Consider the following 16,592-nt stretch of genomic DNA (forward strand, 5'->3'; position numbering starts at 1 on the left):
CAAGATACTTTTATATTACAAATTATGTCAGACTAAACTTTCATGATATAAGGACAGAACTTTCCTTTAAATGTACAGTTGGAGTGCTCGCTTCAGCAGCATATATACTAAATGTATAGTTGGAAGGTAGAAGTCAAATAAATTCTTTTTCTTTTTTTGGCACTGGGGATCGAACTCAGGTCCTTGCACTTGCGCAGCAGGCGGTGAAACCACTGAGCTAAATCCCCGGCCCAAATAAATTCTATTAGCAAGGACAGAACAGCTTGATGTAATTCTTGTAGCAAAGATGTTCTACAGAACTTTCACCTTCCTTATAAATCAAATTATTCCTATTGTGTAAAATGAGCTTAAATTTATTATATCACCATATTTGAGCATTTGAAATAATAACCCCTTTTAAATTGTCAATTCTCCCTGCTAAAATGGGAAACTAAGAGAAACAGATCTTGCCCTCTCCTTTCTTATAGAAATGTTACTGCACAGCATGGTGGCTCCAGTGGCAGCAGGTAAGCGCAGCAGAGGTGAGGTAGGCTATTGGCACCGCACTTTACAAGCGGAGAAACTTGTCCTTCAATAACCTATGCTCTCAAGGATACAGTCTTGATGAGAAATGAATGTGAGGGTGTAAGAGGAAGCATATGAGAGTGCCAAAAACCTCTGTATGAAAAGAAGAGTCACCACAATTACACATGGGAGTATTCAAAAGTATCTAGCTGTCTTTACCTGGTAAATCTGTGTGGAGGGATTATTCACCGGCATATGTTCATTCTCTCCTGTAGGGAGAAAAAGCTTTGTTCAATCACGACAACTCATTTTGTTCCTTTCCTGTCTTCATAAGACACAGAGGGAAAAAGAGAACTTACAGGATCCTTTATCTCTGCCTGCATGACAAGAAACCAATGATTCAAGAACAAAAAATAGACTGGTGTAGGTAGCTTTTATATCTACTGTATATCCTAATGTCTAAATCATATCTACCTTGTAGTGGAAACCATGTAGTAGGATTAACTTTTTTTTTTGGTACCAGGATCAAACTCAGGACCTTGTGCTTGTGAGGCAAGTGGTGGAACCACTGAGCTAAATCCCCAGCCCTAGTAGGATTAACTCTTGCAGTAGAAAACCATGTTCTACCACAATGGGGAAACTTCCAAACAAAACTATGTGGTTAGTGGTCATTAAGTAGCCAGAAGAGAATGGCCAGGTGTTTCTCTCATGTTCTGGGCTAAGTGAAGTTTACCTGAAGGGACAGTTCTATAGTTAGCAAGGTTGCCCTTCCCCAGGTACCAGTCCAGTTGTCACTTACTGATCTCAGGAGGCCTGCATTAAATGTCCCTTGCTTCTCCTACTTTTCATCCTTTCCAAACTCCTGAACTCTGACCTGTCACTGCTGAGATCAGCTAAGGGAAAGTGGCTGTCCTCTTAGACAAGAGGCCTGATGGAGGGAATTTGATGGAAGGGATTAGAAATTCCCTCCAATGCAAAGGTTCTTGGAAGTGGGCAGAAATAAAGCTAGAGTCTGAAAAGCACAGGGCAAACACACCAGAAGGAGTACGTTGTAAAAATCATTTGCAGGGCCGAGGATTTAGCTCAGTGGTTTCACTGCCTGGTGCTCAAGGACCCGAGTTCAATCCCTGGTACCAAAAAAAAAAAATCATTTGCAACCTCAGAAGAAGAAAAGGATAAAGGTACCTTTCAGAACCACATTGATTGACCATGAAGATGAGGCCACCCACGTTCATTGCTCATCCGTCACTGTCTACCTGCTGATTGTGTCATATTGCATGAGCCCAGCCATTTATACATGAAATCCCTGTTTGCAAACATGCGGCTGCATAGATGTGGATACTGTTCTGTGACACACTAATACAGAAACCCCTCCTTAGAGGAAGCAGTCACAGTATGTTAAATTCATAAATATAAAACCTCAGCCCAGAACTTGTCCTCGCAGAGGGCTGTCCTATAAAATCCAGATCGTTTGAGATCACCGAAACTCCCCCCACAAGCTTGAGTAAGGATCATGTAGCCCATTTTATGCTATTTCCCAACACCCTGGTCTAACAGCAAGAACCAAGACTTGGGAACGCAGGCCAGGATCCCAGACCTAGTTTTAATACTTTGTCGTTGTAGCCTGACTTCTCTATGACTGTTTCTTCAAATGTAAATTGGACATGATACCAGAACCTGCTTCGATGTGATTGTTCCTATGTTAAAGGTGAAAAAAGAAAGCACTTAAGATTCTAGGATAGCCTAGAAGATGTTGGATGTCTGTTAGGTGAATTTGTATCTTTTTAAATTTTTTTTGGCAGTACTGGGAATTGAACCGAGGACCTTTACCCTTAGCGAAACCCCAGTTTATCTACTTATTCATTTATTAGTTTTTAGTTTAGTTTGGTTGGGTTGGGTCTTGCTAAGTCACTAAGTTGCCCAGGCTGGGCTCAACTTGCCATCCTTCTGTCTCAGCCTCCCAGAGTTCTAGAATTGCAGGCGTACATTACCACATTCACCTTCAATCTATATCTTGACCTTACTCCCAGTGTGTTGTTCTGCAGCAGTCCTAAAGTTACTGCTGGGAAAAATAAGAAATATATATAAATAAGAAATGTATATCCCCCTTCCCCGGCAAGTCTGACCTTGCTTTGTTTTGGTTTTTTCCATGGTGCCTGTTGCTTCTCTCCCACTTACTCTTCACCATTGCATCACTGCTGCCCTGGATCAGGCCACTTCCGCTTCCCTGCACCTGTTAATTGAAATCAAGAATAAATGATAGCAGGCAGAACTGGTAAAGAATTTCATCCAGCTTTATGTGTTAACTTTTTTTTCTTTTGAGATAGGGTCTATTTGGTTCAGGTGGACCTTCAACTCACTATGTAGCCCAGGCTGGCCACAAACTCACTGCGATCCTCCTGTCTCAGCCTCCAAGCTTGTGCCCCTATGCCTGGCTTTATGTGTTAACTTTATTTATTTATTTATTTGGTACTGGGGATTGAACTCGGGTCCTTGCACTTGTGAGGCAAGTGGCAAAACCACTGAGCTAAATCCCCGGCCCTATGTGTTAACTTTAAAGAACTGAACACAGATTAAGGTATATGCAGTTTCAGAAGAATAAGAAATATCAAATTGAGTAAATATTTACAGATAAATATCATTTTGGAAGTACAAAATTCATTACTTAAATTTATATTCTCTTTTGGGTCAAAATAATTAATTTAGGCCTAATGATTTTACTAGCAGGTTATAGTTTAGGGAAATTATCTTAAGAATAAAAACCCTAGGGCCGGGGATTTAGCTCAGTGGTTTCGCTGCCTGCTGTGCAAGCGCAAGGACCGGAGTTCGATCCCCAGTACCAAAAAAAAAAAAAAAGAATAAAAACCTTGAGCAAATATGAAAGCCAATACACTTGTTTCTATTTCATTAAACAATAGGTTTCCTGATGATCTTATCCCCATTTTCACCATCTGTAGGATTCCTTTGCACCCAGGAGATACTTATCAAATGTGACCTGGCTGTTGTCACCATCGGTCATGAACCTGCAAATCCAGAATGCAGTGTCGTGAACACACACAGACAACATGTACATGGAGCCTCCTTTTAGCCATCCAGCGTTGTAACACTTCCTGATGTTTGTGGAATTCCCCCACCTTATAGGCCTCCTGCTATAGAGGTTGCAAGTACCAGGTTTTCTGAGCCTTCCTTGCAACTAAGGCATGATGGACACATGACATAGGACATGCCGTTAGATGTACTTACCTACAGAATTTTGAAATTATCACACTAGAAGTAACTTCTGTCACTATTTGGAAAAAAATCTTAAAATATGAAGCCATATTTTATTGGATTTTATGGATAATTTATTCTTAAAGATTTAGTTATCTAATCTATAACAAATTGAAAACGACCAAAAATCCATAATAGCCTAGGCAAAATGAAAATTTACACATTTTCAGAGCTAGGATATCAGGTTCACATATGTACCCATGCCACTGACTTCAAGACATAATAGAAGGTATGTGACTGATAAAGTGTTAGAAATCTCATCTTATTTAGTTAATTACAAAAGCAAACAAAACTACATTGGAGAAAATTTGGAAACTATAGAGGGAGAATCGTGTATAATATCTCTGCTTAAACAACTGTCAGGAACTTTGGTTTGTATTGCCTGACAGTCTTTCTTCTCTGGAATGTTTTACATCATTGTTAAGAGAACCTACCTAAACATTTGTATCTACCTTGTCCACTTATGCTGTAGCATAAACATTTTGCTTTCTTTTAAAAATTGGATCATTATTATTTATGAAGAAGTTTTTGGTTGTTGTTGTTCTTTGAGACAGGGCCTCACTATGTTGCCCAGGCTGGCCTCAAATTCCCCATCCTCCTGCCTCAGGCTCCTGAGTAGCTGGGATTCCAGATTTGTACCACCACAACCCAACTGCATGCTGTTTTTATTATGTCCATTTGTTCAGAGGATACAGATGTTCTCCCCCAACCAATGTGAATCTCTGCTCTTCCTTCATTTTTTTCTACATCCTCATATAATAACACACAAACACATAGGCAGACTACACTACATGGTGTGAATGTCAAAGTGGGTTCTTACTACTCCTTCCTGCAGCTTACCTTTCTCAATACACCATGGCAATCATTCCAAGTTAATTGGTATAGATCTAATAAATAATTCCTAATGGCTGCATATTTCATAGTTTGAATTGTTAGTCTTCCTGTATTCCTTTTATTTCCATTATTTTGCCTGTCTTTTTATTCTCAATTAGTAAGAATTCCTATATAACAGATTAACTGTCATATGATATATGGTTCCCATCTATTTTTTTTCTTTTGACTGTGATCACTTCTGCTATTGAAACATTTTAAAATTTATTAAGTAAAAAAGATATGTTTCTTTAATTGCTGCTAGTTTTCTTGAATTGTTTTTAAAGCTCTCTACAGTCCAAACGTTATATGTATTTTTTTTCTAAATTTTCCTCCAAGATTTTTCTAATTTTTACAAGTATCTAATTCATCTGGAATTTGTTTCTTTATGGGACAAGGGAATGTTCAACTTTCTTATCTTCCTGATGGATAATCACTTATACTGGAACACATTTAAGTAAACTATCCTTTTTCTTCATAGAATTGAAATTTTAATTTCTGGCACATATTAAATCTTCTTACACACTGAAACATATTATGGGCTCTCTATTCTATTCTTATCTATTTACCTAGTCCTATTCCAAAGCTGCAGAGTCCACGTGTCCTTCTGTGTTTTAAAAATATTTGGTGGGCTGGGGATTTAGCTCAGTGGTTCCACTGCCCACCTCGCAAGTGCAAGGACCCGAGTTCGATCCCCAGTACCAAAAAAATAAAAAATAAAAAAATAAAAATATTTGGAGCCACGTACAGTGGTGCATGCCTGTAAGCATAGCCCTCTGGGAGGCCGAGGCAAGAGGATGACAAGTTCAAGCCTAGCCTGGGCAAGTTTGCAACTTAGCAAAACCCTGTCTCAAAAATAAAAAGTGGAAAGGGGCTGGGGATTAGCTCAGTATGAAGGCCCTGGGTTCAGTCCGTGGTATAAGAAAAAAAAAAAGGTGAGGCAAGCCAAGTATTTTTTTTTTCATAGTTTGCTTTTCCTAGCCAAGCACAGTGGTGAAGGACTATAATCACAACTACTTGGGAGTCTGAGGTGGGAGCATGTTAAATTTGAGGCCAGCCCAGGCAACATGATGAGGCCCTGCCTGAAAAACCAACAAAACAGGGTCAGGGATTTAGCTCAGTGGTGCTGCTGCTTGCCTCACAAGTGCAAGGTCCTGAGTTCGATCTCCGGTACCAAAAAAAAAAAAGCCAGCAAAACAAACAAATAAAAACTTCAGTCTCCAGATAATTTGCTTTTCTTGACATCGACTTTTCTTTTCTTTTTTTTTTTTTTTGGGTACTGGAGATCGAACTTGGGACCTTGTGCTCTTGAGGCAGGGGCCAGAACCACTGAGCTAAATCCCCAGGCCTGACATCTACTTTTCAATACAAACAAATGAACTATTTTATATTTTACCTCTTACCAAAAAAATGGAATTCTCACTGGAATTGCATTAGATTTATAGATTAATTAGAGAAACTGACATTTTTCTCATATCAAATCTTATCCTGCAAGAGCAATTTCTGTTTGCCTGGATCTTTTCTTAAGTCTTTTGATCACATTTTGTAATTTGTAATTTTCTTCTTTAGGTTCCTGTGTTTTAAAATGAAATTTATTAGCTATTTTAAAGATTTTATTGTTATTACGAATTTTCCCCATTTCCCTTTCTATTTTTTTTTGTAGTCTCTATTACTTGTGTATTTATTTTGTGTTCATCCACCATACTACATTCCTCTACTAATTGTGGAAATTTTAGATGAATATTTCCTTATTTTCTAGGTTACTTGTATCACGAAAGCAGGGAACTGGAGGACTGAACCAGAGCTTCAACTTGCTAGGCAACTGTGCTTGCTACTGCTGAGCCACCCTCTTACTCTCTGTCTTTGTCCTACCTTACTGCGTTTGCTGGAGCTTTCCTTTTTCCTAATAATGGCAATAGTGAACATCATTATCCATTTCCTGATTTTAATGTAAATGGCTCTAGAGTATTTAGAATATTCACTGTCCTTAATAAGTAACCTATATTACTTAATTTAAATTTATAGTTCTAGGGCCAGGGATTTAGCTCAGTGGTTCTGCCACCTGCCTTGCAAGCAGAAGGACCCAAGTTCATTTCCCGGTACCAAAAGAAAACTTACAGTTCTATTTTACTAAAACTTCTTATTAGGAATGAAAACTTGATTTTATCAGACCTTGCAATTGATTAGACCTTGCAATTGATAGACTTATTTTCCTCTCCTTTATTTAATGAATTATGCTGTTTCCCTGATTCAACAAGCCTAGAATGTATGCTTGTTTATAGGATATAGTTCATTTGACATACAACTGGATTCTATTCGTTGATATTTAAACTTTTTGCATCTATCTTCATAACTGATTTTGTATTATGAGAGGATATTCCTTAATCATACTTGAATTTGTCTTTCAGGTTATGCTAGCCTTAATGAATTAGAGAGTTACTCATCTTTTCTATAATCAAAAAAAGTTTCATTATATAAGAATTATTTTTCCTTTAAATAATTATATCACATCAGTATGAAACCATTTGGTCCTGGTGCCTTTAGAGCTTTTTCAATTTCTTCAAAAGTCTACTCAATTTTTCTACTAAATTTAGTCATTTATATTTTCCTAGGAAATCACGTATTTCCTCAAGTTTGTCAAATCTGTTGACCGAGAATAAGCATTTTTCCATGCACTGTATAAGGAATAGTGAAGAAGGAATTAACAGTTGAACCACTGCCAAAGATTATGGTTCATATTTCATTTATATTGTCACATTTAATTGAATCCTCACATTGATTTTACTTAGCATATATCAATATTTCCATTTTTATAGATGAGAATTTTGGGACTTGGAAAATGAAGTAATAAAATGTCCAGGATCATAGAGTAAGAAATTGCAGAGGAAGCCAGAATTTTAATTCTGGTCTGTGGGATTTGGGGACTTTTATTATGCTTGACGTTCTCCAGATAGTTTCACAATCCTTATATTTAATTTTTTTGTTGTTGTTGTTACCGGGGATCAAACTCGGGACCTTGCGCTTGTGAGGCAGCATTATATTTAATTATTGAAAAATAGGTGCTTGAGGATATATGTCATTGTTTTCTTTCCCTCTCCCAATTATTATCAGGATAGTTTTTTGCTTTTCATTGTAACAAGTGAATATTTTTAAATAACCCTCTTTTTTCATACGGTATTTAGGACATTCTTTTTTTTTTTTTTTTTTTTTGGTACTAGGGATCGAACTCCGGGACCTTATGCTTGCAAGGCAGGCCACAGTACCACTGAGCTAAATCCCCGGCCCATTTTAGGGTATTCTTTTTTTTTTAGGGTATTCTTAAGCAAGGTTTGCAGAAGAAAATTTCTAGGCTGAAGAAGTATGGTCATATTAATGAGTAATTGAAATATACATTTTAAAGGAAATAATAGCAAGATTATATACAAAGTAATGTGACTTTTTCTAGAGAAAGCCTATCTACAATTATGAAACTCCCTTTGAGATCTTACTAATAGACTGCTCTTGTTTTTGCACTGGGAATCCCTCACTCTCTGAGCCCAGGCATTCTTTATTCTGGCCTTGATAGTCCTTGCATCATTGCCTACCTTTGAATGAATACCATTAGATGTTGCCTGCCACACTCCTCTCACCAAGCCTTCCCCCTGTCCTTCCATCTCTGTAATTGCAGTACTAGCTGCTAAGCACACCCACCTAGGCCTTGGCAGATCCTTGGGGAAAGTGTTAACTTTTTAGAAAGAGCCCATTGTGTTGTTTGATTTGTTTTGTTTTTTATTATGGGCATGGTGGGTGTGTGTGTGTGTCAAACGTAGGCCCTTACCCTTGCCAGGCAGGTGCAGTGCCACTGAGCTGCATCCCTGCCTGGTCTTTATTTTATTCAGGTGCAGTGCCACTGAGCTGCATCCCCGCCTGGTCTTTGCATCCCAGCCTGGTCTTTATTTTATTTTATTTTATTTTATTTTATTTTTGGTGCCAGGGATCAAACTCGGGTCCTTGCACTTGCGCAGCAGGCGGTGAAACCACTGAGCTAAATCCCCGCCCCCGCCCCCCTCCCCACCGTCTGGTTTTTAAATCATGCCTGATCATTATGTAGGACAATGGTTTTCAATTTGCACTCTTTGAAGGCCCCAGGCATTCATGAGCCTGCTTTGGGGACAGAGAGGAAGCCATCAAGCCGGTGGAATACAGAGCTACCTCTATATCCCCTCAACCAGAATCTCTATGCTTATCTGATTCACATACTACAGCTTTGGGGGAAGAATGTCCTTTTAAAATCAATTTCTGCTGTTTAAAAGCAAAAGTTCTAAAATTATTAATATAGAGAATTAGCAATGTTGAACATTTATCCAAAAAGTTCAATTTTTAGGAAATTAGATCAAAAAATTAATAATAAAGTTAATAGGCACCTAAAGAACACTACAAAATCCCATCATCCCTCCCCCGGAGTGACCTAGAATGAGTACCCTCCTCCACACATAAGATCACAAAAACTTAGGATTGTCTATTACTTTCCAATTACTGCTGTGACAGAAAAGGAAAGTTTAGCACTTCAGGGAATTGAAATTAATTGAAAGCAGACTTGAGTTAATTTCCACTTCAGTGTTCTTTATTGAATGGGTCTTTAGTGCATATTTCTAATTTAGTAGAATGAGAACTTTTTAGGTTGGGGGGAGGGGGATAAGGAAATGTTTTCCCCTGAAATTAAAGTAAATCATCAGGACAAATCCTGTAAACATTTTCGGAGAGGAGTGTATATAATCTTCCTGTAGAAAAATGCTTTAAAAATGAAGAAAGAAGTGCATGCTTATGTGTTATTTTCCTACATGGTCTGAGAGCAACATGGTTTTGTGTCTGTGACACCCTGCTTGGACAGCTCCAGCGTTCTCATGGCAGTCTCAGGGGCATTGCCTCACTTGATCACCGTAGCGATGCTAAGCACCGCAGTGATGTATGTTCCATTCATTTTACACCAATGGAAACCAGAGTTCAGAACAATTATTTGCCCAAAGTCACACATGAAGTAGCTCCAAGTAAGACTTTGAATTATTCTGCATCTTTAAATAAACGGTTTCATGCTACGGTATTACAAATCAGTGTAATATAAGGAACCACTTGTACTGTCATAAAAGAAAGCATCAGTTCCTATGTGGACTCTGGTAGCTATTTGAATAAGCAGATTGAATAGAGCTATAAAACGGGGCAGGTGTGGTGCCACTGAGCTAAATCCCAGCTATAAAATGAAAAAGGTGTTCTGGTAAGTGTGATGACAAAAAGACTGAAAGGGAAAGAATACAATGTAAGACTTTAAAAAAAGAGGTACATAACCACCAATTCAGAGAATATGAAATAGTATTTGTAAAGTTTTATGTTTAATTTATTGCTAATAATTCTTAAGAGTTAGATCCAATAGGCAATTTTCTAGGAAAACATAGATTATTAAAATTTGTTTGAAAAACTATTTTAAAAAACTCCCCTAGAACAACTCTCTTTAGAAGATACTGAAAGGGAGGATCAATATCTACCACCCCAATAAGATCGCTCAGGATACTAGCACAGGATTTATAAGTAGCAGTGACTGTGTTATTTAATCTATACTAGAGAACAGGCTGTATCTAAATCACTACATCCATTTTATGAGGTTCTGATACCAAAACTACTCTATGTTAGATAAGTAAATATGCACATATTCTATATAAAATATAAAAAACCCCAAAATACACTACGACCACTAGAGTTTGTTTTAAAGTATAAAAAATGGCTTGATGCTTATAAATCTATTACTATAATTCAGTAATCAACAATGCAAGAAAATAATGACCCTTAGAAGTGTGAACTTTAGCCAGGCATGGTGGCGCGTGCCGGTAATCCCAGCACTTGGGAGGCAGAGGCAGAAGAATTCCCACATATTCGAAGCCAGCCTGGGCTACATAGTGAGTTCAAGGGCAGCCTGAACTATGTAGCGAGATCCTGTCTCAAACAAACAAACGTGAACTTTAGAATCCAAATGATAAGGCAAGAACATAAACGTCATAATACATAAGTCCACAAGTGTTTAAAATGAGGGTTTCTCCACCAACAGAGCTAACAGACAACCTATAATATGGGAAAAATTTTTTAGCAGCTGTACCTCAGACAAAGGACTACTATCTAGAATATATAAAGAATTAAGGGCCGGGGATTTAGCTCAGTGGTTTCGCTGCCTGCTGCGCAAGTGCAAGGACCCGAGTTCGATCCCCGGTACCCAAAAAAAAAAAAAGAATTGAAAAAAATCAGACCCCCCTCAAATTCAAAGACCCAATTCAAAAATGGGCATCTGAAATGAAGAGACGCTTCTCAGACAAAGAAGTAAAAGCAGCAAACAAATACATGAAAAAACGTTCAACATCACTGGTCATTTGAGAGATGCAGATGAAAACAACACTGAGATTCCACCTCACCCCAGAAAGAATGGCTGCTATCAAAAAATCAACAAATAACAAATGCTGGCGCGGGTGTGGGGAGAAAGGAAGCCTTCACCATTATTGGTGACAGTGCAGGCTGGTGCAACCACTGTGGAAATCAGTATGGAGATACCTCAAAGAACTAGGACTAGAGGTCCCATTTGACCCAGCTATTCCCCTGCTGGGTATCTTCCCAAAAGAATTAAAAGAATCATACCACAGTGATATATGTGCGCCTATGTTTATAGTGGCACAGTTTGTAATAGCTAAAGCTTGGAAACAGCCCAAGAGCCCATCACCTGGAGACTGGATAAAGAAAATGTGGGTTTTTAAAAAATAAAATGGAGTACTACTCAGCCATAAAGAACGAAAAACTAGAGTCATTTATACCTAAATGGATGCATATCGAGGCCATACTCTTAAGTGAAATAAATAGGACACGCATGTGTAAATATCGAATAGCTTCTCTATTGTGAGAAACTGGAAGTGTAAACAAGGGTTAAAATGATTAAAATGAATAATTGTTAATTTGAAATAGGTAAAAAGGTACAAAGATGAAGGAGTGAAGGGAGGGGAAGGGGAAAGGAAAAGAGGGAAAGGAAAAACTATGAGAAAAGAAAAAAAAATGGAAATGAAATCTATGGAAGGGTGGAGGGGGTGAAGGGTGCACAGGTAATGGAGAAAAAGAACCAAGATACACATGCACAGATACAAACACCCAATGATAAATGTAAATGTATTGTATACCTAAAATGTACCAATAAAAGAACTAAAAAAAAAATAAAATAAAATGAGGGTTTCTCAAAGATAATGTAACATTTTATACCACTTTCCAAAAAAAAAATCCTTGAACACATAGCAACTTTAAATGGTAATGGCAATAAATTAATAGGACTCTGCCACTGACATCCCAAACAATAAATAGTCTTATATGGAAAATAGTGGTTGGCCTTTGAGTTAGCTTTTTCCTTAACATTTTCACAAAGATGGGTGTTGCAAAACAGGGTGGCTCCTGCCACTGAGCCAGGTCCTCAGGCCATCACCCCATCTTCAGCGACCTGACAGAGCAGAGAAGGAGCAGTGAGGCCATTTCATTCACCTTCCTGCTCCCTGCTCCTGGCATCAGTCTTCCCACAAATGTTTTCAAAAATGCTGTCAACAAATGTTTGAAGGAAGTGACCTGAATTTTTATGCAAATAGACCACCAGGGAAACATGCTTCTTACCAGCAAATTTCTTCAAATTTACAATAAAGTGTTAGTGGGTATTGTAAACTTACAATAAAGAGTTTGGCCTTGAGAAGAGATGATTTTTACTAGGAAAAAAGAAAAAAAACCCTTTTATTCTATCAAGCAAAGTTCCACTGGTTGGAAATAGTTTCCAGCCACTAGGCTTGAAGAACCAAGAGAACGCAGGATTTCCCAGTGAATATTCCCACACCAAAGCTAACTCTAAGTGATACCCAGTCACTGCCAGCAACCCCAGTGTGCACAGAGTCAGTGGGAACAGGGGCAAAACACACAAAGCAGGGCTGGGGATTTAGCTCAGTGACACTGCACCTGCCTCACGAGCACAAGGTTCTGAGTTCGATCCCCAATACCAAAAAAAAAAACCCACAAAGAAGGCTGTTCTTTAGTTCAGAGGCACATAGAAGGTCCTTTACATCAGATTGAAAATCACTGATCCTCCTACCCTCACTTTGCTGGCATGGTAATTTGTTGTTCACCTAACATAGGATTCATTTGGTTGATATTTGTCAATGTCAATTAGATTTTTTTTAAAAAGTACATCAGCATGCTATCACAAAACAAAATTCTGGTTTGAAATAATTATTCTGAGTTTAAGAAAGCCTCATTTATTTATTTATGTATGTATGTATTTATTTATTTATTTTCATACCGGGGATCAAACTCAGGACCTTGCACTCATGAGGCAGGCAGCGGCTCCACTAAGCTAAATCCCTGGCCCAAGAAAGCCTCATTTAAAACATCTTCTGTCTCCTTTAACTGCTTAGTGCACATAGATATGTCAGAACTAGACTTTGTGAGGCTGAATTCACGGGCTGTGAGTCTGGCCCAGGAAAATATGCTTCGTCTCTTTTCCAATCTTTTGACTCTTATTTTAAATCTCAATCTTTCAAACATGTTCTCTCCCTGGATTCACCTGAGTGGAAGATAAGAGCATCCAAGAGATACTCTATGCAAAAGCCAGAAGGCCCCAGTACAAGATATAAATTTATCTACTTAAAAAGAAAATAAAGCAACCGTCCCTATACCTTCACTAGGTAAGTTTCACCTGAGAGGGAGGAAGGATAGCGAGGGACAAGAGAGGCCCCTGGGAGATTTGGAGAGGGAAAGGGCCCTGGACACCAGAGAAAGTTCCCTTCAACCCCACGGATGGCCCTGTTTGCAGAGGGGGAAGTCCACATAGAAAAAGCTTCGACCTAGGGAAATATTCCCCCTGCAGTCGCAGACCTCACAAGATCTGAATCAGTGGCCGATTGGTATACTTTATGAAATAGATCATCAGTCACCAAAGCCTATTTTAGATGAGAGAGGAAACCAGGTTACTGATGGTTCTCCTGGGAGAATGTTTTTCTTAGTTCAGATGAAATGATACCCAATTACAAGCTCCCTTTGGCGCTTTTAGAACTGCTGGAAAGGAGAATAGAGTAAAATCCAATCTTCAGAATGACTGTAGTTTCTCACTACTTCCCAATGAACCAAGACTCTCAGTGAGCAGAGTCTAGAAACTGGAAATCATACAGAAATCTATGACCTCAGTTGGAAAAATAGCCCACAGCCTGTGTCCATCTTGGCCAGGGCCAGTGGTATTCTCTTGCCACTAATACCACGGCCCTCTCCCTTCAGAACTAGTCCACCCACTGGCCCCATGCATTCCTACCTAGGGATTCAGTCCCTACAGATCCCCCTGCCTAAAGCATTCTCTTTCTGCCAACCCAAGTCCTGCTCAACCTGCTTTGATTATTCTCCTTCATCTACCCTCGCTGCAGCAAGGATCATCTTATACCCTGTCGTTATCGAGTCCAGCAGCATAAACCTAAAGATAGAAAATATTTAATATTTTTACTAATCAATGAAAAGCATGAATTCATTATTAGGTTGATTCTTTTGTGTGTGTGTGTGTGTGTGTGATACCAGGGAGCGAACTCAGGACCTTGTGCTTTCGAGGCAGGCACATTGCCACTGAGCTAAATCCCTGGCCCAGTTTGATTCTTTATTTTTAGCCTTTTCAAACATGCCTTTCCTGAAGCTAAAGCATACTGAATCCAACCACTGACTAATATTTTTTACCACATCTGAAAAGTTTGGAACAAGGAAAAAGGCGGAAACATTCTATCAAGAGTCCAGAACACATTGGGGTTACATGTGCTCCAAAGCTATATTTGGATTCATAAATCTCTTATTGCATTATTTTAATGTCTTTTTTAACTAGTTGGGACAGGAATAAGTTAATTAAAAAATGGAATATCTGGGCATGGTGGCATGCACCTGTAGTCCCACCTATTCAGGTGCCCAAAGAAGGAGGCTCACTTGAGCGAAGGAGTTTGAGGCAACCCCCATCTCAAAAGAAAAAAAAGAAAAAGCGCTCCACACTCTTTCCTCCAAGCTGAATTACAAACTTCTTTCATCCCAGATAGCTAGGTAGAAATCCTGTTTATCAGAACTTTTAAAAGTATATGAACAACCTCACTTGAAATCAATTCTTGGGCTGCTTAAGCATGCTGAGGGAATCACTCCCAGCTCATCTTGTTCTGATACCATTGGAAAACACTTCCTTTATCTGAAGGTAGGTCAATCTAACAGGGCACATATACTCCCTCAGATCATATTCTGCCTTCAATGCTACGTATTTAATGCTTTTCAGAGGCCTTCTATTCTGCTTTTTGATAATCCAATCTATGAACATTTTCATCAGACTTCCTGCCATAAATTTAAGTAAAAATGTCCCCCAAAGAGTTAAGAAGGTAATGTACCTGCTGGCCACAGTGTCGGGGAAGAGGAGGTACAGTAGACTGAGATCTGACCGCGACTTCTCACTCACCATGGAGCCATAGGGAAGCCGATAACTGCTCTGGTCTTCCATTTCCTCATCTATAGTATGAGAAGCTTTTCAAAGTCCTTGTTGCTCTAAAATGCTGAGGCTCAAATTTAGCTGAATGTCTCCAAATATTACTCAGAAACATAGTAATATGGTGATATAACTACCAGTGGCCTCCCTTCCACCCTCCAGTCCCAAGAGCCTCCCATAACTGTTCTTTTGCTCAATCCCTCCAAAAAAACCAAAAACCAAAAACCAAAAAGAACCAACTCCGTGACCCAAACTGAAATTATCCTAAGCAGTTCACAATGTTCTCATCCCTAGTTCTTTCCCTATGCACTTTGAGCTATTCTTTAGTATTCAAGTCTTTAAGGGTAGGAAGCGAAACTAGCTTTTCCTCTGACTTTTTTTTCTGCTCTCTGAATTTCTCTAGTTGAACTTCCATCTCTTTCCAGTGAACATCTCACTTCATTTGGCTGTTCCATGGTCAACTCAAACTCAGTGTGTTTAAATTATCTTGGTCGTCTTTACCTCTCCAGTTTCCCCTTCAGATTTTTCCAGCTGTCAGCCAGACTCACGACCTTGGAATGACCTTCTCACCCTATGATCTACCGGTCATGAAATCATTGTGACTCTTCCTTTCTAGGGTTTTCAAATTTTCTGCTTCCTTTTTGATTGTCACTTCTTTAGTTCAACCTGACTGTCCCACACCTAAATGTCTGTTTGAGAATGCTCTTTGGTTTATCAACCCTTTTCACTGCTACTACATTTGTTTCCTTTCAATATCATTTTGATCATCTCTTTGCTCCAACTCAAAAACTTCAAAGAGTCTTTTCTTGTCTAAAAAAATGAAATCCAAGCACCAAGCTCCTTCACGATGTCCGCGACCTTACCCTAGACCTTGTTCCCCGTGAATGAGAGATCTCCCAGTCTCCTCAGTCACGCCTACTTTGTCTCACCCTCTCCCAGCTGCCTGGTCTGCTCCCTCACTCTTCCCTAATCTTCACATCTTTACATAGTCCCCAAAGTAAAACTGAGATGTAAATCCCTCTCTAGAACTTTCTCCCTTCAACCCAATAAGATATTGTCCTTCTTTTCTTGGAATAACTGTAGCACTCAATTACAACCAAAACCATGTCTTCCTATCATTATTTATCTGATGCAAATAATTTCATTTTCTAAGTTGATTATAAATTTCTTGAGAAAAAAGCTTATTTTTTCCCACCGTACCCATTTTATATTCTTATATAGAGTAGAAACAGTAAGTTGGTTGACTGAGACAATAAGCATGACCAAACACTGCCAATGGAACTACTTAGTACATAATCACTCCCAATTTAATTAATTATTAATAATTAATTGATTAAGTGTTCTTTCATCTAAAATTCTGATAATCAGCAGTTGTGGAGGTAGAGACTAAGGGAGAGAGAACTGGCCAAAAGAAATACAG

General features: G+C 38.7%; 1 protein-coding gene across 25 annotated transcripts in view; it reads right to left on the reverse strand.

The window, feature by feature from the left end:
• Arhgef33 (Rho guanine nucleotide exchange factor 33) overlaps positions 1-16,592 on the reverse strand; it is a 191,438-nt gene that overhangs the window by 159,348 nt on the left and 15,498 nt on the right. For 24 of the 25 annotated variants that reach the window (XR_015453001.1, XR_015453002.1, XM_087216118.1 and 21 more), the window contains 2 exons: positions 2,631-2,737; positions 724-773 (listed from right to left, as the gene is read on the reverse strand). Coding sequence is in view for 23 of the 25 variants with exons in the window: in XM_087216118.1 (XP_087072244.1) it covers positions 724-773; positions 2,631-2,655 (75 nt within the window). In the remaining 2 variants the exon portion in view is untranslated. Of the gene's footprint in view, positions 1-723; positions 774-2,630; positions 2,738-15,077; positions 16,362-16,592 lie in introns of those variants that run through there. The other variant, XM_087216117.1, reaches the window with a different exon arrangement.

The sequence above is a fragment of the Heterocephalus glaber genome, unplaced genomic scaffold (genome assembly GCF_053883595.1).
Source record: "Heterocephalus glaber isolate CG9 unplaced genomic scaffold, H.glaber_assembly_v1.0 deba00001457, whole genome shotgun sequence".
Taxonomy (NCBI): domain Eukaryota; kingdom Metazoa; phylum Chordata; class Mammalia; order Rodentia; family Bathyergidae; genus Heterocephalus; species Heterocephalus glaber.